We start from the raw sequence: 27896 nt of genomic DNA, 5'->3' as shown, positions 1-27896 counted from the left end.
ATGCAGCAACATGAAAGTAATAATAATCATAGTAAAACAGGAAAATTACTTACTTTTTCCTAGAACTTTCTTTATCCTCCTGTACTGCTCCGGCTCCCTGAGCTTGAGGTCAGACCACCGTTTCCGCAGCTGTTCTGTAGATCTGTGCACCCCAATTTTTTTGTGAATAGTTTTCAGCACTTTTTCCATCATTTTGGCCTTGCACAGATTTGGTGTTTTGTACGGCCCGTGTTTTGAGTCATAATCCGCCATCTTCAAAATGGAGACCATCTCCACCATCTGTTCGAAAGCCATGTTCGAGGCCTTGCATCTCCGGGATTGGGGCGTTGGTTCCTCCGGACTTTCCTCCTCCTTGGAGGTACTGATAACAGCCACCTTTTGTCTCTCCGCCCTTGTTGTCTCCCACTGCGATGAGCAAAAGTTCTCGAACAAATGTCAGGGGTGGGCAAAGCGTGCAGAGTTTCACGCATGCGCAGTGTATATAAAAGAAAGGCGCATATGTCGTAACTACGCTCAGTGTGCGCAAGAAGGAGTAAGCAACGAACATGAGATAAAAGGTAACATTTTTACTTGACTCATCAGTGGCTGAGGTTGTGGCCTTTATATGGTGATATAGATTAGGAAAGTCTTGACTGACATTAGTATTGCGTTTTGGCTTGCAGAAATAATGTATTGCTTCAAGGAGCATGAATTTCTGTACAAGTTCCTAGACAGGTGGAGGGAGCTGCCTGCTCTGTGGGAAACAAATAACAAATTAAATTAAAAAAAGGAGCCAGGAAGACAGCACTGGTGACCCTGCTTGAATTTGAACTTGAACAAGGATTCCCACAGCCACCATCCATGATGTGAACACAAAAATTGGGACCATTAGGGGAACATATAGGAAGGAGTGCAATATGGTCCTGGAATCAATGAGGTCAGGAGCAGCAGCAGCAGAGAATGTATATGTACACAGTCTGTGGTACTACAGAAAATTTAGCTTTCTTGATGACCATCTAGAAGTCAGGGAATCCATTTCTACCCTTCCCTCCAGACGTCCCTCCAGCCTTCCCTCCTGCCAACACTCCACCCCAGCAGAGCCTTCTTTGGAGAAACAACCTGAGATCCTGGAAGAACAGGATTTGGAGATATGGAGCCTGTATAGTAAATTACTTGTACTTAAAAAATAATGTAAAATAGATGTTACGCTTGCTCCAAAACTATTGTTTGAAAAAAAGTGTTTGACATATCAATAGACAGTAGTGGACAAAAATGAGGGGGACAAGAAGGAAAAATGCTGGGGTCAGAATGATTCTCTTTGCTATTTACACTTAATTTGCAACAGTCATGAAAAATGTGGCTGAAAAATGTGTGTGATTGATGAAGCCAAATATTAATATATGTCCCTTTTTTTTACACAAGGAGAGCTCAGCCAGGGTGAGGGTGGAGAAATTGTGAGCCAGGAGGAGGGCAGCGGTGAGTGGCCGCCAGGAGGTGGCAGGGCCCAGTGGCAGCCAGGAGGTAGCAGGGCCAAGCGGCAGCCAGGAGGTGGCAGGGCCCAGCACTAGATCCCAGATTCCTCCCCTCCGCCTTCAAACCAGAAGGGCCATGAGGGGTAGGCAGATGGAGGAGGAAACACTTGCCCTCATTAGGGAGGCTACTGCTGCCTTCAGAGAGCCCCCACCACTGAAGAGGGCTATTGCACCCTCATGGCAGCCAAAATGACACAAATGGAGATGGGCCAACGTCTCTTGAGTGAGACCCTCATTTGCAAGGTCATTAACAGGGGGTTGATGGGCCAGCTGACCCAATACACAGACCATGCGGAGGTCACTCCTCCTTCTCCTCCTGGCCCAAGCTCACCCCCAGAGGCACAGCCTCCGAAGAAGCATGGAAGGAAGGCTACAGAGAAGGCTGGAGGGAAGGTTACAAGGAAGACAAGGAAGGGATGGCCTTGCTTCCAGATGGTCTCACAGAAGGCACAGGCTATTGTAGTACCACAGACTGGGGACATATATCTCACCTGCTGCTGTTCCTAACCTCTGGGAGTCCAGGACCAGATTGGGCTCCCAACTATATGTGCTTCTCCAAATCCCAATTTTGTGTTCATATTATTTGATGTGTGCCTTGGGGTCAAAAGGATGCACACATTGAAGCAGGTTCTCCAGCATTGCCTTCATCTTTAATTTGTTTTATTATGAGCCAGAATAAATGGAATTTATGTTTAGAGTAAATATTTGACCATGTGTTTTGATTCAAAAAGGAAAGTTTGCTTTTGAGTAGGCAGGGACATTTCAAAAATACAATGTCAAATTAACAAGGGACACCAACCAACCTCCTTGAGGGAAAATTAAAAACAAAAATAATGTTGTTGTGGTGCTAACTTGACACACTAAAATTAAATAAAAAAAATATGGAGATCAGTCTAAAATATTTTCAACAATAAAAAAAAAATGAATATCTTCGTTAACTGCTTGCCGACCAGTCGCCGTATACGGCGGCTGGTCGGCAAGCAGTTAATGAAGATCTTTTTAGACTGATCTCCATATTTTTTAGCTGGGCGAGATCACGTAGCTATACGTCATCTCTCCCAGCAGCCAATGGGGCGCGCGCGAGCCCCCCGCTCGTCCCTGATCCCGGTGCGCGTGCCCGGCGGGCGCGATTGCTGCCGGGCACCCGCGATCGCTCGTTACAGACTGGACCTGGAGCTGTAAACACACAGCTCCCAGTCCTGTCAGGGGAGAAATGCCGTACAATGTATGAACAGCAATTAGTCATTTCCCCCAGTTAGTAGACCCCCCTTCAGTTAGAACACACCCAGAGAACATAATTAACCTCTTCCTCGCCCCCTAGTGTTAACCCCTGCCCGTGGCATTTTTATAGTAATCAATGCATTTTTATAGCACTGATCACTATAAAAATGCCAATGGTCCCAAAAATGTGTCAAAACTGAAGTGTCCACCATAATGTCGCAGTACCGAAAAAAAATCGCTGAACACCGCCATTACTAGCAAAAAAAAAAATATTAAGAAAAATGCCATAAAACTATCCCCTATTTTGTAAACGCTATAACTTTTGCGCAAAATCAATCAATAAATGCTTATTGTGATTTTTTTTTACGAAAAATATGTAGACGAATATGTATCGGCCTAAACTGAGGAAAAAAATAGTTTATTTATATATTTTTGGGGGATATTTATTATAACAAAAAGTAAAAAATATACATTTTTTTCAAAATTGTCGCTCCATTTTTGTTTATAGCGCAAAAAAACTAAAAACCGCAGAGGTGATCAAATACCACCAAAAGAAAGCTCTATTTGTGGGGAAAAAAGGACGCCAATTTTGTTTGGGAGTCACGTCGCACGACCGCGCAATTGTCAGTTAAAGTGACGCAGTGCCGAATCGCAAAAAGTGGCCTGGTCTTTGACCAGCAATATGGTCCGGGGGTTAAGTGGTTAACATTTATTTAAAAAACATTTTTTTTTAGAGATCTGGCTTTAAAACAAAAAAGATTATTCATAAGATCCTGAGAAATAATAAAAAACAAGTTTGTGAATATCAGCAGCAAAATAAGTTTATTATTGTAGCATTATGAAGAAGAAAAAAATGCGCTGCATTAAAAGAGGCAATAATTTACAGCGTGACAAATGTGCTATCTCCATTCTGAAGGCTATTTTTACCAGAACGAGCGCTCCCGTCTCATACTTGATTCTGAGCATGTGCATTTTTTTCCCCTCGGAAAACCCGCGCATGCTCAGAATCAAGTCGACGCATGCTTGGAAGCCTTGAACTTCGTTTTATTCAGCACGTCGTGTGTTTGACGTCACCGCGTTCTGACCCGATCGGTTTTTGGAGCGATGGTGTGTACGCACATCAGACCATCAGGCCACTTCAGCGGTGAACCGATGGAAATGGCCCGTCGGACCATTCTCATCAGTTTGGAACGATCGTGTGTACGCGGCCTTAGTAATAGATCTGATATTTTGGCAAGACATGGAATCAACCTTCAGAAATTCCCATTGAATATCTGTTTAAGATAAAGTAACCAGCTTTAGTATTCAGAAATTGAGACCATGTTCGTTCTAATTCAAAGGCGGCAGAAGGGAATATTGCAGAAATTAGCAGTGTCAATTTCAACGAACATCGTTTATGATTTCCCACACTGAAAGCGGCGCTTGTTAATTCACATCTGCCTCTAATAGGAGGTGTCACCAAGCTCCCCGCCACATACCAGAAGTCACTGCTATCGCATTAGACGAAGACTCTGCCGAGGGAATCTCATTAAATCAGAACGTCTGTTCAACGATGAACAAATGTTTCCCGTGTGATCTGACGTTTAGACCAAAGCAGTTTTCCTTTGAGGAATGGTATAGATTTCTCCAGTTAACATGTCAAAGTGAAGAAAGAAAAATGTTCTGACAAAGAGGATTGCTGTAAGATGAGCCAATTTGTCTCAATTTACAAAAGTCAATATCTGTTCATGACTAATGAGAACTCAAACTTCAATTCACTTAGAAAGATTCATAAATGAGTAAAGTAGGAGCTCTGCCCCAGATTCCAGTACTTGTGTTAAAATTGTCATTTTATACATTATTTTGTATAGCACCGGCTTAGTGTCACTTATTTTATAGGATGGAAGTAATTCTGAGTGTTTAATCTCAGTATGTATGGATGCTTCACAGTACAATTTCTCTTTTAATATATGCTGGATGTAATCCCCAGCATTTGTACCTATTCTGTGTGTATGGATGCTGCACAGTGGTACTTCTCTTGTCCTATATGCTGGGTGTAATCCTTCAGGTCAGTTATTATTGTCTATCTATGGGCACCCCCAGGGCCGGGACAAGGGGTGTGCAGGAGGGAGGGATGCCCTGGGCACTGTGGTTCAGTGAGGTGGATGATTCCACAAGGAGAAGGGGGGATTTGTGCTGGAAGGGGGAATTTGGAATGTGGCAGGGGGTAAGTATTGTTCTAGAAGGACATTTGGGGGGGGGGGGTGCTAAGAGTGGTGGATCTAGGGGGAATTGTGTTGGGAGGGGGGAATTTATGCTGGTAGGGAGAGATCTGAAGTGGGGGGTAGAAGAGGTGTGTATAAGGAGGGAACATTTTAGGGGTAGATGATTTGTGCTAAGAGGGTTTTTTTTAGGGGGGGGGGCAGATTTGTACTGAGGGAGAATTTAGCTTAGGGGTTAAGCATGCAGATTAGTTCTCAGTGTTTTTGTGAGGAGAATTTTGCTGACACATAAAATCATACATCCTAATCGGGGCACAATTTGGCATGTTCTCCCTGGGTTCCCCACATTACCACTTCTCTTGTTCTGTACACTGGGTGTAATTCTGAGGTTTTTTTTCTTATTCTGTATGTATAGATACTGCACATTACTACCTCCCTTTTTGTGTATGCTGGATATAATGTGCAGTGTGTGTATTTGTTTGGTATGTAGGAATGCTGCATAGCAGCAGTTTTATTATTCTGTAAATTGGGTGTAATTCCCAGTATGTGTTCTTATTCTATATTCTATATGCATGGTGGCATTTGCCTTGTTCCGTATGCTGGATGTTACCAATGTATTATGACAGCACATACTGTATGTACACAAGCCAAGGTGTAAGGTCATATTAGTGTATTTTCTGTCCAAGTAGGATATTACCTTTCTCAATGCTGAGGGAATCGATGGCTCTGTATCCAGCATTCACAGTGCCATGCTTTGCACCGGCAGCCATGACTGCGTGGTACACGGGTACACAGGCTTCTCTAGGCATATGCAGCTCCCAACCCATCTCTCCCACGAAGGACAGGCGAATGGCACGAACCTGGAATAACACAAAGAAGAATTTGTTTGGGACTGTTGATTCAAAATGTTCTTCAAGTGCTTTGAAATGTAATTATTGAATATTGTGCGCCTGCATTTAGCAGACTGGAACAACCAGAAACCAATCAGATAATCAGAACACTCACATTTTGAACCATTGTAGTACCTAATCTAGTAATTTAAACTGACTGCAGTAATTTATGGTTTGTGCAAAAAGACTATTGTAGTGCAGTGGTGTATCTAGTGTATCTGATCTGGGTGGAGTTTTCTTTCTTCGCTAGATGTCAAGTTATTTTCATTAATAATCATAAAAATAAACAAAGCACCAATAATGGCAAGAAAAGAAACAGAGACAGTGAAAATGTCCTTTGTGTAAATGTTGAATACACAATATAGAGTAAAATATAAAGTTCAAATGTAGTGCACCTTGTGGGGATAATAGCGCAGTGCTTTGATATTGACCGGCCTGGGAATAATTTATAGTAGTAATATTGTCCTCTAAACAAACAGCCCTGACTAAATGTGCAGGCAAATAAAAAGGCAATCCTGGCAATACATGTGGGCAACAAAGGGGCAATTGTGACAGTACATGGGCAACTATGAAGCAATCATGACATTATGCATGCAATAAAGGGGCAATTGTGACAATATGTGCAACTAATCATGACAATAATACGCAGGTAATGATAATAAGACAACTGTGACAATATCTTGAGTCCAATCAGTAGGAAGAAACCATATCAGTAAAATATTGTCCCTTACATTGGTGGTCAGTGGAAAGAATTTTCCTGACATCAGTCGCCAGTAGGAAAATGGCCATTACATTTGAAGAGGTAGAATCCCCTTTATATTGGTGGGCAGTAAGAACAATGCTGCATTCTTTCCATTGGCTACCAACACGAGGAGCAAATTTTCTCTTACTGACCACCAATAAAAGGGACATGCTTCCTCCCGCTGACCACCAATGTAAGGGACAATGTTCTTTCCCCTCACTCTCAATGTAAGGCAGGGGTCTCAAACTGGCGGCCCTCCAGATGTTGCGAAACTACAAGTCCCATGAGGCATTGCAAGGCTGACAGTTACAAGCATGACTCCCACAGGCAGAGGCATGATGGGACTTGTAGTTTCGCAACAGCTGGGGGGCCGCCAGTTTGAGACCCCTGATGTAAGGGGTATTTTGCCTCCCAATGACCATTAATGAAAAGAGCATTCTTCTTCCCACTGACTACCACCATAAAGAACATTCTTTCTGCCACTGACCACTCATGTAAAAGGACATTTTTTCTCGCACAGAACACTACTGTAAAGAGAATTCTTCCTCCCACTGACCACCCATGTAAGGGGTATTCTTCATTCCATGCCCACCAATGTAAAAGGTATTCTTTCTTCCACTGGCTACCAATGTAATGGGCATTCTTTCTAATATTGATCACCAATGTAAAAGGGCATTTTTCCTCCCAGTAATAAGTAATGTAAGGGGTATTCTTCTTCCCATTGACCACCAATGTAAGGAGCATCCTTCTTCCCACAGACTATCGATTTAAGGGGCGTTCTTCCCTCGATCACTGCACTCCCACCACTGGTTCTGCCAAGCGACATTAAGGACCAAACTATGCAGTAATGCAGGCACCGCAGGATGAGATAACATTTTGCCCAGCTCTGCCTGCACTATCAAGGCACCCTGCAGCTGGCTGTATCAGTGACAGTGCACCTGCACTGCCCTACTTAAGGTACACCACTAAGTGTATGTTAATAAAAACAAGTGACTTTTTTGAGAATATTTGAGTATAAACTCCTCCAGTGTAGAGACAGCTGTAATCTGTTTTGTGTACAGCACTATGGCATGTGTCAGAGCTATATAAATGTACATTAAAAGAAAAGTGTGCGATTGTGGTGAGGACATTTGAATGTAGTCTTCTCTAGTGCAGAGACTTATAGAAATGGCTTGAGTATGTGGGGGTTAATGCGCAAACCAGATAATGGTAATAAATACAAAATTAAAAAAGTAGCTGCCAACATCAAAGACGGTTAACGCACTAAAAATATTGCCAATAGAAATGGCTTAGTCGCTCTGTACAGCACTGAAGAAAATGTCAGTGCCAAGTACAGCACTGTGGAATATGTTGGAGATATATGGGCCTTAGAAAGCAGAAGCTGGCCTGGGTCTTGATGAATTTTGCTGGTACTTTGAGGAAACAGAGCAAGAGCATGGCTAAATGTATGGAGCAGGCTTCTACCATGTTGCCCCCGAAAATAAGCCTGGGTCTTATATTATTTTGGCAACAAAAGACACAGTAGGGCTTATTTTCAGGGTAGTTCTTACCATGAAACGTACTGTCTTCTCTCCCCCTATCTCTCCCTGCCTGACAGGAATCTCCAGTGTGAACGGAGTTAAAATGCTTGTAAAATCCTATAATCCACTCTATTACAGTATTATATGACGTGCAATGTGTGCGTTTCTGTAATATAATAGTGCCAAATACCTTTGTTATAGTGCTGCTCTGCGCTTCTGTGACCCACCGGAGATCTCTTCCCCGCAATTATATTACAGAAACTCACACATTGTACATTATATAATACTGTAATAGAGTTGATTATAGGATTTTGCAAGCATTTTAAACTAGGGTTTATTTCCGGGGTAGGGCTTGTATTGCAGCCCAACTGGAAAATAATGCTAGGTCTCATTTTCGGGGTAGGTCTTATTTTCGGGGAAACACGGTATGCTAAAGAGTATCCTGGAGAGCTGGGTAGAAGATGCTTTCAGTGGACATTTTAAGACAGGGGTGCCCAACCAGCGGCCCGGGGGCCATATGTGGCCCGTAAAGCCCTTTGATGTGGCCTGCGACCTCCTGCTCTGGGATGGTTTAGAATAGAATACTGTGATTAAAGGTCAGTTTATTACCAAAATCACAGTGCATATCTGTTCCGCAGTGATTACTGGGCTGCTCTCAAACTGACCAGCAGATGCAGAGCAGCACACCTGCGGGTTAACTGCACTGAGCCATATACTTCTGTTATTACCTGCGAGTTTGGTGAGCTTTCTGAAAATGCACCAAAATATAATAGAAGTCTATTGCAAAGTGCAGGAAAGCCAACGGTAAACTGCATTGGTAAACCGCAGCACATCAGTGTGAAAGCAGACCCTTTCACACGGTTAGTCCGACCCAATTGGACCCTCCATTCACCTCTAAGGAGTGGCAGATGTAAACCGACTTGTGTCCTACCTCCAATCCGATCCGAAAAAAAAAAAAGAAGTATTGTGTCCCTGTCTGCTCTGCAGAGCAGACATGGACCTGCCATCCGCCTGCTCCGTTTATTGTGGCCCGTGACCGGTTACCAAGTCGCTTAAGTGGCCCTCACACTTCAAAAGGTTGGGCACCCCTGTCTTAGGAAGTTCTTACTGCTCATGATTATGGAGGTACCTGTGCCATTTGGTTACTATTAAAAAGCCAGCTACTAATTTTGCTACAAGAGAAGTCCAGAGCTATATTTTGCCTATTTTTGCATATATCTTTTCTACAGGTACAGTGACACATTACAGATCCAAACTTGCACAGAAGGCCTCTCAAAAAATATGAGTTCCTAATTCAATTTATTATTAGCATGGGAGGTGGGCAATGTGGACCAGAACTACTAGGTCAGTTTACTATGTGGAATGAAGCTGCAGGGGAAATCCATGTCAGCCGTGGAACCAAAAGTAGTATTTGCGTAGGGCAAAATAAAACATAACTGTAGCTAAAACAGTAGGTAGAATGCTTGCTAATGCACCTGGCATTAAGACCCTGACCATTAATAACTATGTGCAATTACCATGCTCTTATCTGTTAAAGGCACAGACTTCTGTTATTTTTAAACCTGCAAATGTACCACTTCTTGCAACACTGAACAACTTGATTTGACAAACTCAAATCCTTCCCCTTTGAAGATGGCTTCTTTGATTGTGGAAAGACATGAGTTAAAAGAATAAAATCTGTCCACAGAATGGAATTTCACTAAGATATCTCTTCCACCAGAGGCCAGCTCTCAGTCCAGCACATAGTGTTTACCTAAGGGAAGGCCTGGAGCAAAAGCGCTTAAATCCCTTTTATCCTGGCACTAATGTGGGGCCGTATGTCACTCCTCTCATACACATCCTCCCACTTGCAACATAAGGCAGCTCCAGAGCAATGTACATTTACTGGCCAGAAAAACAGAAACCTTTTTTTGTGCACCATCTTTGACTCAAAAACAGCTGCCACACATCATGTTAGTTACTCCACATAAAGCAAGCTAGCACTTCTTAATAGCTGGCTTGCTTTTTTTATGAAAAGGTATTTAAATAATTGCATATATGTATTAATTTTTGGATTAGGTGATTCCACTCCTCAAAAATGTCCTGTGATGCATGCAGTGAATGATAACTGTCACAGATTCTTGTGCTGTCAACTGAACTGTCAAGCCATCAAATGGCTGATTTCATAACTGATCACATGTGCAGCATCATGGCAACTGCAGATCAAACAGAGGCTAAAATGGTTGCTTCCTTGGCTGTAAAGGATAGGAGGGTTTAGTTCTACTTAAATATAGAGTGGGATGCTTGCTTGCCATTTGGGACGGACAACGAATTAGGAGATTCTTCTGTTTTTACTACTTTGGTGCTTATTCAAAATTATCTGGAATTCGCCCTAGGATTCTAAGGGCTTAGTTAACAGTCTGAATGGTGTTAGACCCCAACTGTCACTGTTATGATTCTGACTGTACAAACAGCTATGATCGTTAAACCTTTGTTTTCTGTACTCTTTTGAAAAACACAATAAAAAAAGATTGAAAGTTAAAAAGATAGAGTGAGGAAGAGTTAGATCCCGGTCAGGTTTTAAATGTCCACACACGAGAATTTCCGCTCTCCATGTTCTTGACACTTAACACCTGGACAGGAAGTTATAGGAAATCTCCATAATGCCGACAGCAATAAAAAAAAGTCTTAGAAAAAATTTACAGTAATCCCAAGCCACAATTTGTCCTCCACACTAAGGCCCCGTACACACGAGGGGATCTCCGCTGGAAACGGTCCGCCGGACCGTTTCCAGCGGAGATTCCTCCTCCGGATTTAGATCCGATGGCTTGTACTCACCATCGGATCAAAATCTGCGCGGAATTCATCCGCGGTGACGTTTCGCGCCGTTGCCGCGATGATGACGCGGCGACGTGCGCGACGCTGGAATGTAAGTACTTCCACGCATGCGTCGAATCATTACGACGCATGCGAGGGAGGGGGGCGGACGGATTGATCCGGTGAGTCTGTACAGACCACCGGATCAATCCGCTGGACCCGATTCAAGCGGATACATTTCTTAGCATGCTAAGAAATTTATATCCGCTTGAAATCGATCCGGCCGAGAAATCTCCGCGGATAAATATCCGCTAGGCCATACAGACGACCGGATTTGTCCGCTGGAAATGATCCGCGGATCAATCCCAGCGGATAGATCTGGTGGTGTGTACGAGGCCTTAGCCACCAAAAACTGCAACTCACATCACATCCCTCTGTGTTTCAATGTTTTTTTACCCCCTTTCGGCATTTGGTTTATTAGTTCTCTGGTTCTAAATTACTTTCCATATCTAATGTCAGGTAGGGGGAAAAAGAAGTGTGACTGCTACACCCCTCTTTATAAATAGGCTGCAACACATATTTCGTATGAGGCTGCGATCACCTTTAGTGTGACTCATAATCGCTACTTTCACAGGAACATTCTGAAGACCTGCAGTTAAATTAGCTCAGATTTTTATAGCGGGATGTCCTTGTCATACAGGTAGGAACACTGACAGCTCAGTGGGAGCACTACCCTGGGGGGAATATAATGAGGCATGCCACATATATAAAAACAGAGTTCCCTTCGTCAACCGACTCATTGCCTGACCGTATATGACGCACTCCGGGTATTGGCTGTCTATCTGTCCTCAATCCGCCAGTTGAAAGTCTGTCAGTGCGAAAGTGAAATGCAAGCTGTTCTGTATTTCCTCTACAAAGACCCAAGGCTCTATCACAATGTGAGCCCCAAGACTGCTCACCTGTCAGTTCTAATTACCAGGAGACTTCTCAGCACAGACTGACAGCCAAAAGGAGTCGAAGGAGCTGCAATAATATGAACTTAATGGCAATCTATGGTCTTCTTTTTAGATGCATTTCAGAATGTGATCAGATGTAGAGTCAATAGTCATATCAATGTGTAGTAATGAGCAAGTCTAGCCAACAAGTGAAATGAGCTGTTAATACCATACAGCAACTGTGCTAAAGTTCACTCTATTTACTTTAATACATAAAAAACTGGGCACATATAACAGGCACACCATTTCATGCAGTTATACAGTAATTTTGAAAATGTATACATAGTTTAAATATAAATATAGCCAGGGCTTTTTTTCAGTGGGAACGCGGGGGAACGCAGTTCCGGCACCTTCTGAACTGACTGTATGTAATGGCAAGGGATGCTGGGGTGTGCTGCAGGGTATTGATGCTCACTGCAGTGGATATATTTTTGCAGGGGGGGTCTATTGTTGCTGGTGGGGGACCTGTTGTTTCTAGAGGGGTCTTATGTTGCTGGGGAGGTCAGTTATTGCTGAAAGAGATCTACTGTTGGGGGAGGGTTTATTGTTGATGGCAGCCAGAGAGTCTATTAATGCTGGCTGTACGGAGATCTGTTGATGCTGCCGTGAGTCTATTGTTGCTGGCGGGGACATTTTGTTGTGGGTGGTCCATTTTTGTTCTGGGGATCTTTTGTTGCTGGCTGCAGGGGATCTATTTTATTGTTTTTCTTGATATCATTACCAAATTCCATATAAATTACTTAGCACCACAAAATGATACTTGGTTCTATATTGTCTAAAAGGGGCGGTACTGGGAGGTGGGTAGGGGGCGGAGAAAATGGGTGACTCGGAAAGGGGGAGTTCCTGCACCTATTGTCTGAGAAAAAAAGCCCTGAATATAGCTAGTATACATTGATCAGCCACAACTTTATAATCACCCACCTAATATTGGAGTAGGTCCCCCTTTTCTCCTGCCAAAACAGTCCTGACCCATCGAGGCATAGATGTCACTAGAACTCTGAAGGTATGCTATGGTATCGGTCACCAAGCCGCCTGTAGCAGATCCTTTAAGTCCTGTAGAGTGCGAGGTGGGGATTCCATAGATTGAACTTAGTTTTTCTAGCACATCCCACATATAGTCAAGAAATTAAGATCTAAAAGGGGAATTTGATGGGGTCACGACTGAACGCGGAGACTGAATTTTTTTTTCACCCTTTAGGCTGGGTTCACACCTAATATGGATGTGGCTCACAGCAGGTGGTCTGGTGTGTCACTGTTCTGTTTCAGGGACGATTCAAGCCCAAACTTTTGCCTGAATTTGGACCTGAAAACTGAGTCAAAGACGCACAGGACCCCAGTGCGATGCGCTCTGCGGCTGCCCCCGAGATGTGTTAACCGGCTCCATTGAGAGCCGGGCACACTCTCCTGTAATGCGAATTGGATGCAATTCGCATAAGTGTGAACCTAGCCTTAATAAAAGGTGTAACGGAAGGGGCCCCTGGGACCCAGAAGCTCCCCGATGCCTCTTATGTGTAGATCACCCTGTGTCTCTAATAGGGGCACACTATGATCTGGGATAGTCAGATTTAATGCGGTATATATTATATGTGTTGGCTGTAGTGTACTATAAAGCTTGGTGTGATTGCATTCTATTGTCTATTGTGGTAATTAAGTCTGCTACTGTGATAAATGTGTATTAAATCTAGACTAACTTCTAAGGATCTTTCATTGTGGCTTGTGCTAATTGACCCTGTATTGTGTGAAGGTCTATTGATGATAATGTGTATTGTGAGTTAACAGACAGCCTAAAGGTCAGGTGTATGAATCATCAGCTGTAGTTAATTAGCTCATGTAAATTAGGTGAGAGACGGAGTCAGGATGTCTACTAAAAGATGTGTATTGGGGCTTGTTAGGAACCATTGTGTGATGTTGTGGGTGGAGTTGGGTCATTGTTCATGTGTGTCTCGTTAATGGGGGAATTCGTATGGGTCGTATTCGCCAGATTGTGGAGTGTTGATAGCTGCCTTGTGTTCGGGAATGGAATATCCTAAACGGCGTTAACCCCTGTCCCATTTGGGGTTCTGTTACAATTGTTGCCAGGCAGTGGTATGATTCCCACCGCCAGAAGGACAGCTACAAGAGGACACGGGACAATGGAGGCACTGGAGAACCGGGGCAGACCGGCTAACAATGGTAAGAAAAGGGACATTATCGCAGAACTAGTCGAAATGAATAGAGCTGAAAGACCCAACATAACGGAAAGGCCCAGCGTAACAGACAGAACACTCGAAGAGGCAAGTTTTGATCGGGCTGTTAAACTAAGACTGGCACAGTATGGTCCTAACCCTCCAGCAGAAATCATAGACCTAGTTATAGCTGCTGTGGATGCAACTTGGCTGCATCAAAGAGGTGCTGCAGCAGCAGAAGTCACAGCAGCACCAACTGAAGGGAGAGGCGAGCTACAGATACCAGTCTCCATGGAAGAGGAATTCAAAAGAAGGTTACAAGAGATGCAGATACAGCACAGAGGACCAGTATCAGAGGAGGTCCTGCTGGGATGGACCGATTTGATCCGTTACGAACTCTGGAAGAAAGAGCTAGCTTTCGAGCAGCAACACCAGGGAAAGGTCCTCCTCTCCATCCATGTAAGGTACTGGTCGCAGTATGATGTACAAATGCCGTTATTGGGGGAACAACCAAAGCAGGAGTGGACAGCCGAGTTAAGCAGGCTGATCCGGGCAGAGATGCGGTTAGACGAGAGCCCTCCAGTGGTATGTAGCCCAAGAGTGCCCGTGGTCAGCGGATGACAGCCCCACGGAAGGCTTTGACTATGATGGCCTGGGATTGTTGTATTGGAAGCTGTCCAGTGACCCTGACTTTGGGAGTGATTGGGAGTGGCGCTTGGAAAAAACAATGGAGCACAGAGAGGAAAAATTGAATGTCTCGGAAGGGCACTGGGCACAGGTAGATTTGGAGTTTCTGGCCGTTCAGGAATGGGAGCTGGAGATCGCCTACAGACAGCTGCTAGACTCTGCGCAGGGTGGGGCTCCCTTCGCCTGGGACCATCAGGAAATATCAGCCGACAACTCTGAAATCCTGGCTGATGAATAGGCAGTGGAAAATCTGAAGATTGCCATCCCGGATGATGTGGAGTTCCAGGGGGCTAGGGCAGTTGTTGCATCTCCCCAGCCACAGATTACAGAATGTATGGACTTAATGGACTGTTCAGAGGATGTTATGGATTATGCATCGCCAGCTCAAGTACTGGCAACAGGGCAGAGTGCTACAAATCTCTGCCCAGCACCAGAACCAACTGTGGAGTTCCAAGGAGCGGTTGGCCCCTCTCTCCAGCAACAAGCTGAGGTTGTAAAGCTTTTACTCCCAGCTGAATTATTGGCAGCAGGGCAGGATACTATTAGCCGCTGCACACAACTGCAGCTTAAGCTGATATCGGTGGATGGGACTGTGGTCTCCACTCACAGCAACCCAGCAGAAGAGCTGGCAACAGAGCAGAGTGCCACGGGCCTCTGCTCTCAACTAACAGGAGAGGGAGTTCCTGTGGTAGTGGATGGGACTTCAGTCTCCACTTGTATACCCCAGGGATGGGGAGCAGTTGGCCCAGATGCCTAATAGCATGACGAACTGAGCCCAGTCACCCTGTCTTTTCTCCAGCAGCTGAAAGGACTCCAGGGAGAAGGGCGAGTCCAGGCCTCTCCCCAGCGGCGGGCATGTTCTCAGAGAGGCAGAGGTTGGCTGGGTGAGTAATGCTCTGTTTGGAGCAAATTATTTGGGGTACTGTGTGGATACCAGCATTAGAGGAATGGAACTATGGACTAACTTCCGAGTCAACCCGTCTGGGGTCTCCTCCTGTGTTAGTCTCTTGCCGAAAGGGGAGAGATGTAACGGAAGGGCCGTGGGACCCAGAAGCTCCCCGATGCCTCTTATGTGTAGATCACCCGGTGTCTCTAATAGAGGCACAGGGTGAATGAGAACCCCACTATGGTCTGGGCTAGTCAGATTTAATGCGGTATATATTGTATATACATTGTGTGTTGGCTGTAGTGTACTATAAAGCTTGGCGTGATTGCATTCTATTGTGGTAATTAAGTCTGCTACTGTGATAAATGCATATTGAATCTAGACTAACTTCTAAGGATCTTTCATTGTGGCTTGTGCTAATTGACCCTGTATTGTGTGAAGGTCTATTGATGATAAGGTGTATTGTGAGTTAACAGACAGCCTAAAGGTCAGGTGTATGAATCATCAGCTGTAGTTAATTAGCTCATGTTAATTTGGTCAGAGCCGGGGTCAGGATGTCTACTAAAAGATGTGTATTGGGGCTCGTTAGGAACCATTCTGTGATGTTGTGGGTGGAGTTGGGTCATTGTTCATTTGGTTACTGCAGTATCCTAAACTGTATATAAAGAGCTGTATTTCTCAATAAAGGAGTTATTCCTGTTGAACCTCAAACAGAGCTGTGTGTCTCGTTAATGGGGGAATTCGTATGGCTCATGTTTGCCGGATTGTGGAGTGTCGATAGCTGCCTTGTGTTCGGGAATGGAATATCCTAAACTGCGCTAACCCCTGACCCATTTGGGGTTCTGTTTCAAAAGGCTAAAATTTTATTTTTACTGTCCACTCTTAATTTTACTAAAATTCTTTCTCTTTTGTTCAGAATCATATCATGCCGATTACAAAAAAGATCAATGTAAAATGTATTCATCCAGTTAAATGTATTCATTTGTTAATAAATTACTGATTTTTGCAGCCCGTGAATATTTGTCAAAACTGCAAGTTTTGAAAAAGCACTGTCATCCTCCTTATGCCACACAGAATGTTTACTTTATATACTGTATCTTCTGGCTGGTAAAGCTGTTCCAGTGTATGTGCCTGACCTGTGTATTTAGCTGTTTGGATGAAGTAAGGGCAACATATTAACCATGGAAAATACATTATTTTCAATGTGCTCCATTGGAAAAAAAAAGGTCATTCTTTATTACATGCAGACCAATGTGTTACAATTTGTTGCAACGTGCTGTAAGGTCAAAACCAGAATAAAATATTTTGGCTCAAGCTGTGCAAAAATGGACAGTGTTGCCTATGTGAAAGAGTGGGATCTTTTTCTGTCATTGTTTAAGATAAAAGTGAGCAAGCATCTGATAAATAGCGTGGCATTGAAGGCCAGACATGTGCTAAGAGATTTGTTAAGTTGCTTCATTATCGATTCCCATGTGGCGTTTGCTGGTCTGCTGATTAATGGAACATGGGAGCAGTTCCCAGAGGCCCAGTGACACGTAACAGAGCTTTAGTCAGAGAGATTTACGGATAATAGTTGGGAACTCTGTCATCTTCCCCAGGAGATGGCGTTCACACGGCAGGCCCCGTCATCTGATAAACGGGGACTTTTAACAGTGAGATTTGTCATATTTTGGGCCAATTAGATTCCCTGGATGCAAAATATCAATAAAAGCCGCGCAGGCTTGAAATTGGATGTATAAACGCAGAAGAATTATCCAGGAAATTAGACAGGTAGCACATAAAAGGAGATTGATGTGCTTCCTTAACATCTACTTTATAAAACAGGCACATTTGGAGGAAACTGCAGCTGAGAAAGAGGAGCAACTCTTTAGGCAGCCATAGTGGTCTCTGTTTAATGTGCAGTATGTTATTTCTGATGCATCTGCTTCTTGATGGTCCCAATGTTCGAATCGAACCTAAGTTTGACTCGAACATCGGTGTGTTCGTTTGTCCGCAGATGAACTGAACATATGGAGCGTTTGTGGAGAATTTGAGCGCCGCGAGATCACAGTGCATTGACAGCTGCCAATTGGACAAAGCATGCACCTGACCTGCATGCTTTGGCCAATCACAGCGCTATCTGCTGGGACAGCTATGATTGGCCAAAGGCAGGGTGCCTTTGGCCAATCATGGCTCAGGGGCTAAGTCCACACCCCACACTATATAAGGTTGCTTACAAGGTGGCGATACGTGGAGGAGATTGAGAGAACTTGAGCTAGATTAGGCAGGTTAGTTAGTGGCATGAAGGTACAGTAGTTTAGTATATACACAGTATCTCACAAAAGTGAGTACACCCCTCACATTTTTGTAAATATTTTATTATATCTTTTTATGTGACAACACTTGAAAAGTGTTGACACTTTGCTACAATGTAAAAGTAGTGAGTGTACAGCTTGTACAACAGTGTAAATTTGTTGTCCCCTCAAAATAACTCCACATACTGGCAACAAAAGTGAGTACACTCCTAAGTGAAAAATTTCCAAATTGGGCCCAATTAGCTATTTTCCCTCCCGGTGTCATGTGACTCAGAGTTACAAGGTCTCAGGTGTGAATGGGGAGCAGGTGTATTAAATATGGTGTTATCACTCTGACTCTCTCATGCTGGTCACTGGAAGTTAAACATAGCCCCTTATGGCAAAGAACTCTCGGGGGATCTGAAAAAAAATAATTGCTGCTCTACATAAAGATGGCCTAGGCCAGGGGTATGCAATTAGCGGACCTCCAGCTGTTGCAGAACTACAAGTCCCATGAGGCATAGCAAGCCTCTGACAGCCACAAGCATGACACCTAGAGCCAGAGGCATGATGGGACTTGTAGTTTTGCAACAGCTGGGCGTCCGCTAATTGCATATCCCTGGCCTAGGCTATAAGAAGATTGTTCGTGGAGATAGGCCCACTGTTCACGGCCTCCATGTGAGTGCATGTGCATGTAATCCATTACTTTCCAGATTATCCCCACAGTATTATGCCATTTTGCCTTTTTCCTTCATCTTTTTTCAACATGACCACCTGACGCGGAGCCTACACCCAGCCACAAGCCCTGCTGGACTATTGAATATATTTAAAGTGTTTCTTTCAGGCTGTCCGTGCTATGGCCTTGAGGTGAGCATTTCAGCCACTAGAGGTGTCTGCACCGAAGTTCGTCCTTTTCTAAACACTGGAGTGTGGTTCTTCACTACATAACCGTCTACAGTCCACCTGAAACTGTACCCTCCCTTGCATGTTAGACTTTCACTTGTATTTTGTTTTGTTTTTTCTTTTGGATCCTCCTTTTTTTCTTTGTTTCCACCCTTCCCCAGTCACACAGCGCAGGCACTATTACTTATTTCATTCACTCTTTTCTGGCTAGGACAGATTTCAGGTGACCGCAGCAGTGCCCCCTAGGTTTATAGCACCGATAGCGCGAGAGCTCTTCCATTCCACATGATGGGACTTGTAGTTTTGTGCAGACTAGGGGAGGGGGGGTAATTGTGCAGACTGGGGGGAGGTGGGTTTGTGCAGATTAGGGGTATTGTGGATTGGGCAGACAGGGGGGGAAGACTGGGGGTAGGAGGAATTGAACAGACTAGGGGGAGTTGTGCAGAATGGGAGGGGGTGGAGAACTGAGAGAAATGCAGAGGAAACTCCGAGAGTCTTGGAGGCAGGCAGAGGCAGAGCACACCAGGGAGTGGTGATGCAAGTGACTGGCTCAGGTTGTGGGGCTAGGCGCTGGTTTGCAACAACTTGACCCCAGGACCAGGAGCATCAGCCCCCCAGGAGGCCGTGCAAGGATCTGCTGAGTTGCCATGTCTGAGGGGAGAGACCCTGACACAGCTGACCCCCCATATCAGGCTGCATTGATGGGCACTGATGAGGCTGAGCTTATAGGGACTGGTGAGGTTGCATTGATGGGCACTGATTGGGCAGTCTTCCACCATTTCATGTATCATGTCTTCAGTCTTTGACCATCTCTTGTAGTATGTTTGCAGTCTCTGACCATTTCTTGTATCATGTCTGCAGTCTCTGACCATCTCCTGTAGTATTTTTGCAGTTTCTGACCAACTCTTGTACTATGTATGCAGTCTCTGACCATCTCCTGTAGTATGTTTTCAGTCTCTGACCATCTCTTGTATCTTGTTTGCAGTCTCTGACCATTTCTTGTATCATATCTGCAGCCCCTGACCATCTCTTGTACTATGTTTGTAATCTCTGACCATTTCTTGTATCATGTCTGCAGTCTCTGACCATCTCCTGTAGTATTTTTGCAGTTTCTGACCAACTCTTGTACTATGTATGCAGTCTCTGACCATCTCTTGTATCATGTCTGCAGTCTCCGACCATCTCTTGTATCTTGTCCGCAGTCTCTGACCATCTTATGTAGTATGTTTGCAGTCTCTGACCATCTCTTGTACTATGTATTCAGTCTCTGGCCATCTCTTGTACTATGTATGCAGTCTCTGGCCATCTCTTGTACTATGTATGCAGTCTCTGGCCATCTCTTGTACTATGTATGCTGTCTCTGGCCATCTCTTGTACTATGTATGCAGTCTCTGGCCATCTCTTGTACTATGTATGCAGTCTCTGACCATCTCTTATACTATGGGCCAAATCCTCAAAGATCCTGCCTAACTTATCTTTTCCCATTTAAGTTACACTGCCTTAAAATTTCTACCTAAGTGCCCGATCCACAAAGCACTTACCTAGAAATTTCAGGCCGTGTAACTTAAATTCTCCCGGCGCAAGGCGGTCCTCTTCTCCAGGGGGCGATTACAATTTAAATGAGGCGCGCTCCCGCGCCGGACGTACTGCGCATGCCTGTGACGTCATTTTTCCCGACGTGCATCGCGTGTTTTTACGATACGCCGAGTTTTGAGGATCGCGCCGGGTTAAAAAATTGCGACGGGTTAAAAAAAAGATACGGCGAAAAAAAAAAAATCAAATTTAAAAAAAAATTGCGGCGATCGAAAAAAAGGTCTGTTTTTACAAGGTGTAAACAGTTTACACCTTGTAAAAGCAGCCCTAATTTTACGTATGCAAACGTAAACTTACGCAGAAAAAACAAAGCTGAAAAGCTTTGTGGATCTCCGTAAGTCCTCATTTGCATACGCGAAATGCCCCCAGCGGCGGATGCGGTACTGCATCCTAAGATCTGACAGTGTAAGTGTCTTACAGATGTCAGATCTTCTGCCTATCTTTGGAAAACTGCTTCTGAGGATCAGTTCCAAAGATAGGCACAGGGATACGCTGGCTGAACAGCAGTTCCGCCTGCGTATCCCTTTTGAGGATTTGGCCCTATGTCTTCAGTCTCTGACCATTTCTTGTATCATGTCTGCAGTCTCTGACCATTTCTTGTATCATATCTGCAGTCTCTGACCATCTCCTGTAGTATGTTTGCAGTCTCTGACCATTTCTTGTATCATATCTGCAGCCTCTGAACATCTTCTGTAGTAAGTTTGCAGTCTCTGACCATCTCTTGTATTTTGTCTGCAGTCTCTGACCATTTCTTGCATCATATCTGCAGCCTCTGACCATCTTATGTAGTATGTCTACAGTCTCCGACCATCTCCTGTAGCATGTTTGCAGTCTCTGACCATTTCTTGTATCATATCTGCAGTCTCTGACCATCTCATCTTGTTTATTGTTAAGAGATCGTGGGAGGATCCCAGGGTAACAAAGACTCCTTAGGGGAGAATATCTGTGTTTGAGTCATTGCCATAGAAACATTTGCAAAGAGGAGGCATTAGTAAGATGACCACGCCCACGTGGAGGGCAACCAAAATATTTCTGCACCCAGGCGTCTGTGACCCTAGGATCGGCCCTGTAAATTGGGTGTGTCCTAAAGTTAAGCCTTTGTGGTCAAAAGTTACAGAATTTGTTACAGAATCAAGTTAAGTTTGATTTTCCTAACATATGTAGCCCTCTGGTTTGACTTTTTTTGGTGGTGCTTGAAGATGAAACTATTGATACTGCTATTAAGCTTTTTTTGAGACTCCTGTTCTTTTATGCAAGAAAATTAATATCATTAAACTGGATACATACTGATGATCTTGAACTGGTAGCCTGGAAAAAAAATCTGAGTTAGACTTACCGGTAACTCTGTTTCCAGGAGTCTTGCAGGTCAGCCCTTGAGAGATGGAGCTCCTCCCTGGACAGGAAACACATCACCTCCTGCTCTTTAAAAGGTGGTCCCTCAGGCACCTGGTCAGTTTTATCCAAGAACCGAAGGACAGAGCTGAAATATAGTTAATACCGTACATGCAATTTATTATCTATGTACATATACATACTCAAAAATTGGGTGGGAACGTGCTGTCCTGGAAGACCCCTGGAAACAGAGTTACCGGTAAGTCTAACTCTGATTTTCCCAAGTCATCTTTCAGGACAGCCCTTGAAAGGATGAGCAAGCACTCACCAGTTTAGGGGGGGGGGACCACTGCTTGGAGGACTTTCCTCCCAAAGGCTTGATCTTGATCACTTAAGATGTCCAATAAATAGTGTCGAATGAATGTGGACATGCTTGACCATGTGGCGGCCTTGCATATTTGCTCCGGGGTAGCGCCGACTCCAACGCCCTTGTAGAGTGTGCCTTCAAGCATTGTGGAGGGTCCAAGTGCAAAGTTTTTTAACCTTCCATGATGGTCATCTTAAACCACCTGGCTATTGTTCCTTTGGAAGCCTGTTTTCCCTTCTGGTTTCCTGAGAAGAGGACAAACAGGGCCTCTGATGTTCTAAAGTTTTTCGTCGCTTCCAGATAGCCTAGAAGGCATCTTCTGACGTCTAGCCGGTGTAGTTGTTCCTCCTTGCTATTTGCAGGTTTATTACAGAAGGAAGGTAGTATGATGTTCTCACTTTTGTGAAAGGAAGAAGCAACTTTAGGAATAAAATGACTGGTCAGTCTTTAAAATAATTGGAGTTCGCTGACTCTGCGAGCGTAAGTCATAGCGACTAGAAAGACTGTTTTTAAGGTAATCAGTCTTAAAGCGGTTGTAAACCCGCATCATTTTTTTTTCTACACCTGCAAGGGAAAAGCCATAATGAGCTAATATGCACCGCATATTAGCTCATTATGAAATACTTACTTCGGAACGAGGTAGGTAACTTACCTGGTCCACGCCGAGCCGAGGCGTGTCTTCCGGGTATCGCCGCTCCAGCGCTGTGATTGGCTGGAGCGTCGATGACGTCACTCCCGCGCATGCGCGCGGGAGATTTTCTTTCCGGCATGGGTCGGCGGGGCCGGCCATTCAGCCGAGGATCCCCCCTGCGCATGCGCCGCTGCAATCAGCGGTGCATCGCAAGGGGAATATCTCCTAAACCGTACAGGTTTAGGAGATATTCTTTATACCTACAGGTAAGCCTTATTATAGGCTTACCTGTAGGCAAAAGTGGAAAAAGTGGGTTTACAACCACTTTAAGGATGCCTCTGATATTGGCTCAAAGGGATCCATAATGACTGCTTTTAACATAATTGACAGGTCCCATGTTGGAACTCTGCATGGGGCCGGGCGTTGTTTAGCAACTGCTTTACAAAACCTATTTATAAGCGGGTCCTGCTGTAACGAGCGCTGTACATAGACTGATAGGGCTGCAATTTGTACTTTAATTGTGCTTAAAGATAACTTTTTGTCAATGCCCTCTTGTAGAAACTTCAATATTGTTGGAGAATCTTATTCTCTTTTACCATTTTCTGTTAGCCAGAGGTTAAATTTCCTCCAGTTTTTTATGTATATGGCTCTGGTATTTGATTTACGACGTTGTAACAGAGTTTTTATCACTCTGTCCGATAGACCCTTGGATGTCAGGATGTCTACTTCAGATACCAGGCCGCTAGTTTTAGCATGGCTGGATTGGGGTGCCGTACTGGACCTTGGGATAACAGGTCCTGACTGCACGTTAACATCCAAGGTGGTCGATCTACTAAGGATAGCAGAAGTGAAAACCATGCCCTTTTTGGCCAAAAAGGGGCCATTAGGATAAGAGAAGTCTTCTCTGTCCTGAACTTGGAGAGGACTCTCGGTAAAAGATGTAGAGGTGGGAAGGTGTAAGTCAGGCTGAAGGTCCATGCATTCTGGAGGGCATCGACTGCCACTGGTTGATCCCTTGGGTTCAGCGAGAAAAACTCTGGTAGCTTGGTGTTTTCTCTGTTGGCAAATAGGTCGATCTCCAAAAGGCCCCACTTGGCAACTATTTACGCAAATACTGCCAGATCTAGTGATCACTCTTCTTGTGAGATTATTTGTCTGCTCAAAAAGTTGGCTAGATTGTTCTGTGTCCCTTTGAGATGGATTGCTGACAGCGATTGCAGATTTTCCTCTGCCCATGCAAATACTTCTTATGCTATGCTCATCAGGGTGGGATTCCTGGTTCCTCCCTGTTTGTTTAGGTATGCTACCGAGGTTATGTTGTCCGACCTGACCTGTAGGTGTTGGTGTTTGAGCTGACTTTGGAAAGCTGAGACACCTTTGGCTACGGCCTTTAATTCTCTGTAATTGGACGAGCGTTTCTTCTCTAGGCGACTCCAAGTGCCCTGCGCCCACTGTCCATCCAGATGGGCTCCCCACCCATCCTTGGTTGCTGGCGTCCGTAGTTAGGATGCGTGTAGTCAGGGGGTTCCATAGCAGACCTTTTTGCATGTTGTTTTGGTTTCTCCACCACCAGAGGGCATGTTTTGTTTTCTCTGGCAGGTACACCTTGTCCTCCAAGTCTTTTCCCACTAGATTTTGGAGGAGAAATGACTGAAGTGGTCCAATGGTGGAATCTGGCCCATTTGACTGCTGGGATGGAGGCTGTCATGAGTCCTAAGACTGACATTATTTCCCTTATTGTAATTGGGAGATTTGTCTCTATTTGTGCTATCCGTTGTCCCAGACGATCGATTTGGTCTTGCGGGAGTATGTTTTTTTGTTCTGTTGAACTGATTATGTAGCCCAAAAACAGGATCTCCTGTGAGGAAATGAGGTTCGATTTTTTCCTGTTGATGATCCAACCCAACTAGGTTAACCACTGTTGGGCGACCACTAGATCTTCTAGTAGTTTCTGCTTTGTTGGTGCTATGAACAGCAAGTCGTCCAAGTAGGGAATGACTGTTATGGCTTGGGGTCTTAGTGGGGCTAAAGTCTCTGCCAGGATTTTGGTAAAGATCCTCGGAGATGAAGATGTCAGGTCACCTGTGGCCAGGTGACAAGTGCACCCCGTAGGGGTCAGGGATGCACCACAGGGAAGTGAACCCTATAGCCGACTACTGCTGGCAGGGAGGAAGCGTAACCCAAGATCACCCAGGGCGCAGAGTCTAAGACCCAGTTTTGTATTCACCAGAGCCTTTGATGGTAAGGATGGTCTTGGCCGCAACTGGGTCCAGGTCGCGTTCCCGGGGTTCCTTAAGTCACACTCCGCAGGGAGAAAGGGGAAGCAGCCAGCAGGACAAACAGTGGTGATGGACAGGCCGAGGTCAGGGCAACAGGCAGACAAGGATAACCGTGGGACATGCAAATAGTCAGGGGCACAGGCAGACAAGGAAGTCGGGGACAAGCCAAAACGGTACACGGAAAGATGATCGTAGCACTCTGCAAACAGGAACTAGCAAACTACACTGCAGACAGGAACTAAGCATAGGAACACTGTTGAACAGCACTGCAGACCTGTAGAGCAACGGTTAATATAGGCTTCCTGGGATGGACTAGGGTGGAGCCATACAGGAAGAGGAAGTGATAAAAAGGGAAACCAGAACAGGGTCAGCCTCTAATGAACACATGGAGATCAGGTAAGCAGACAGACTTGATGCATATTCATGACAGAAGAGAGGCCGAAGGGGAGGGCTTGGCTTTGAAAGTGGTAGAAATTTTTCTCTATCCGTATGGCTATGCGGAGGAATTTTTGGGAGCTTTCCCTGATGGGGATGTGAAGGTAGGCATCCATCAGGTCTTTTTGGAGTACATTTTTGACAGAATATATTGATTCTATCCGGAATTTTTTGTACTGTATGACTGTGTTTAATGGTTTTAGATTGAAGATCAGGCGATGTGTTGTTGTAATGCTTGCACTTTTGCTGGGTCCCTCGCCAGTTGTGTAACCAAGAATCTTGCTGGTGGTTTTTGGTTGAACTCCAGGGCATACCCTTTTTCTATTACTCCCCTGATAAAACTGTTGGAGGTCAGTTTTTTGTGGAAGGATGTCCCCCAGCCTTCCTCCCACCTGGATGTTGGCATCACTGCGGCTTGGGATTTTTGTCAGGAGGGTAAAAGAGCACTTTTGCCTTTTGTTTTCCTCCTTGTGCCGACCAGGGTTTGTTTAGCTTCCCTTTCTCTTGTGTTTTCTTTTGTCCCTTATAGGGACGAAAAAACTTCATGGGGAATGACTTTTTCTTTTCAGGAAAAGTCTTCTTCTTATCCGCTGTGCGTTCTAAAGCTTCGTCTAGCGGAGTGATAAACAGGAATTTACCTGAAAAGGGGACGCTACATAAGTGCAATTTTGAGGCAGTATATCCCGGCCAGGTTTTGAACCAAAGAGTTCTCCTGGCTGCCACCGACAGCGAAGCCGCCCTGGCTGAAAGTTTTACAGATTCTGTTAAGGCATCTGCAATAAATCATACTGCTTTAAAAAGCATGGGGAAGGATTTTAGCAACTCTGCCCTAGGGGTACCCGCAGTCAGGTGATTCTGTAATTGTTTTAGCCAAAATTCGAAATTTAGGGCTACACAGGTGGTTGCTAGTGCTGGTTTAAGGTTGGCCATAGCTGTGTCCCAAGATCTTTTGAGGATTACATCCCCCCTTTTATTCATGGGATCAGCTAAGTGTCCCATGTCGTCGAAGACTAGGTCTGAATGCTTTGACACCTTCCCTGGGGGGGGGGGGAGTCCAGGTTGGGGTCTGGTTCCAAACTGCACTGGGGTCCTCATCAAAAGGGAAATCTTCTTTTCAGTCCACCTGAAAAGAAGGGCCCTTTATCAGGTTCCTCCCATTCCCTGAGCACCAAATCTGTTTGTGTACTGGGAATAGCTTTGGTTTTCTTTTATTTAGACCCTGGCACTTTTTATCATGTCGTGAGAGTGAGGTTTTTTCTTCCTTCAACTCTAAGGTTTCATGAATGGCCCCTACCAATTTGTCTACTTCCTCTTGGAATCGGGTGGGGGTGCGGGAGTGATCCTGACTGTTTTCCTGCCCAGAATCTGACTGGGAAGAATCCGGGTCAGAATTTCTAAGAGAAATCTCCTCATTCTCCACAGGTTCTCCTGATCCTGAATCTACTGGAGTAGGAGAGGTGGGCACCTCTTGCTGCCTAACAGTAAAGCCTGGAATTTGCGTATCTGCAATACGTTTTCTGAAGGATTGGAAGGTGGATTGCATCTCATCCAGTAGTGTCTGCCCGCTCCCCTGTCCTAAGGTGCCCACGGAGCTCTGAATAGTTCCCTGAACTTCCTAGCTCCCCTTCTATGCAGGTGAAATAACACAGGAAAAGAGGCTCTGGCCAGGCCAGCCTACCTGTGAAGAGCCGGCGTTAGACTCCCCTTAAAGGGTCACTAAAGGAAATGACTGTTTACAGGGTATAGAGACATAAAAGATGATTAAAAATAGATTAAATTCAATCATATAATGTACCTGCAGTTTCACTTTCGTTTTTAAACTGGTTTCATGTTTCTGTGAAGTAAAGAGACCCACAGAACAAAAACAAACACATCCAGGGCAGTGTTTTGTTTTTAAAATGAATCTGATTCTGAGGAGTTTTAGACACACAGCTTGGACCACAGTGAAAAGCTGCCATGATATTTTTCATAAGGAGCCAGACAAGCAGGAAGTGTGGAGATCACAGCAGAATTACAGCAACTTCAAAGCAAAAACGAACAATGAGGACATGAAACCAGTACTGCAGTAAGGTAAAGGAAGCTATTTAGCTAAAAAAAAAAATTCCTTTAGTGATCCTTTAAGCTTGGGATGCCTTCATGGTGCTCCGTTCTTAGGCGATTCTCAGCCTATGCTGTCGCCTTTCGAAAACGCTGCCTCGGCCTTCCCCCATTTTCTGCTCCAGAAACCGGAACCAGTGTTTCCGGCGCACAGCGATGACGCGCATCCTGCCGAAGGTGACGCTCTGCGTCTTCCGGGTCACGGCGTCTACCGCAAGGAGAGTGAGTTCTCCTGCTGCCGACGCCGCAGCCATGCTTATCAATGCTGCCCACTCCCTTGCCGAGCTCCGGAGAGAAGGGGGGAATGGGGAACTCCATACACATGCGGAGGGAACCCGTGGCCATGGAGAGGTTTAAAAGGTAAGGGGGAAA

The 27896-nt window shown here is 44.8% G+C and overlaps 1 protein-coding gene across 3 annotated transcripts in view; it reads right to left on the bottom strand.

Annotated features, from left to right (window-relative positions):
- SARDH (sarcosine dehydrogenase) overlaps positions 1-27896 on the bottom strand; it is a 185320-nt gene that overhangs the window by 42529 nt on the left and 114895 nt on the right. For all 3 annotated transcript variants that reach the window (XM_040324151.1, XM_040324152.1, XM_040324153.1), the window contains exon 18: positions 5631-5793. In XM_040324151.1, coding sequence (XP_040180085.1) covers positions 5631-5793 — 163 coding nt within the window. The remainder of the gene's footprint in view (positions 1-5630; positions 5794-27896) is intronic.

Source organism: Rana temporaria, chromosome 9 (genome assembly GCF_905171775.1).
Source record: "Rana temporaria chromosome 9, aRanTem1.1, whole genome shotgun sequence".
NCBI lineage: Eukaryota > Metazoa > Chordata > Amphibia > Anura > Ranidae > Rana > Rana temporaria.
The sequence above is the reverse complement of the archived record's forward strand: the minus strand, read 5'-3'. Positions and strand labels throughout refer to the sequence as shown.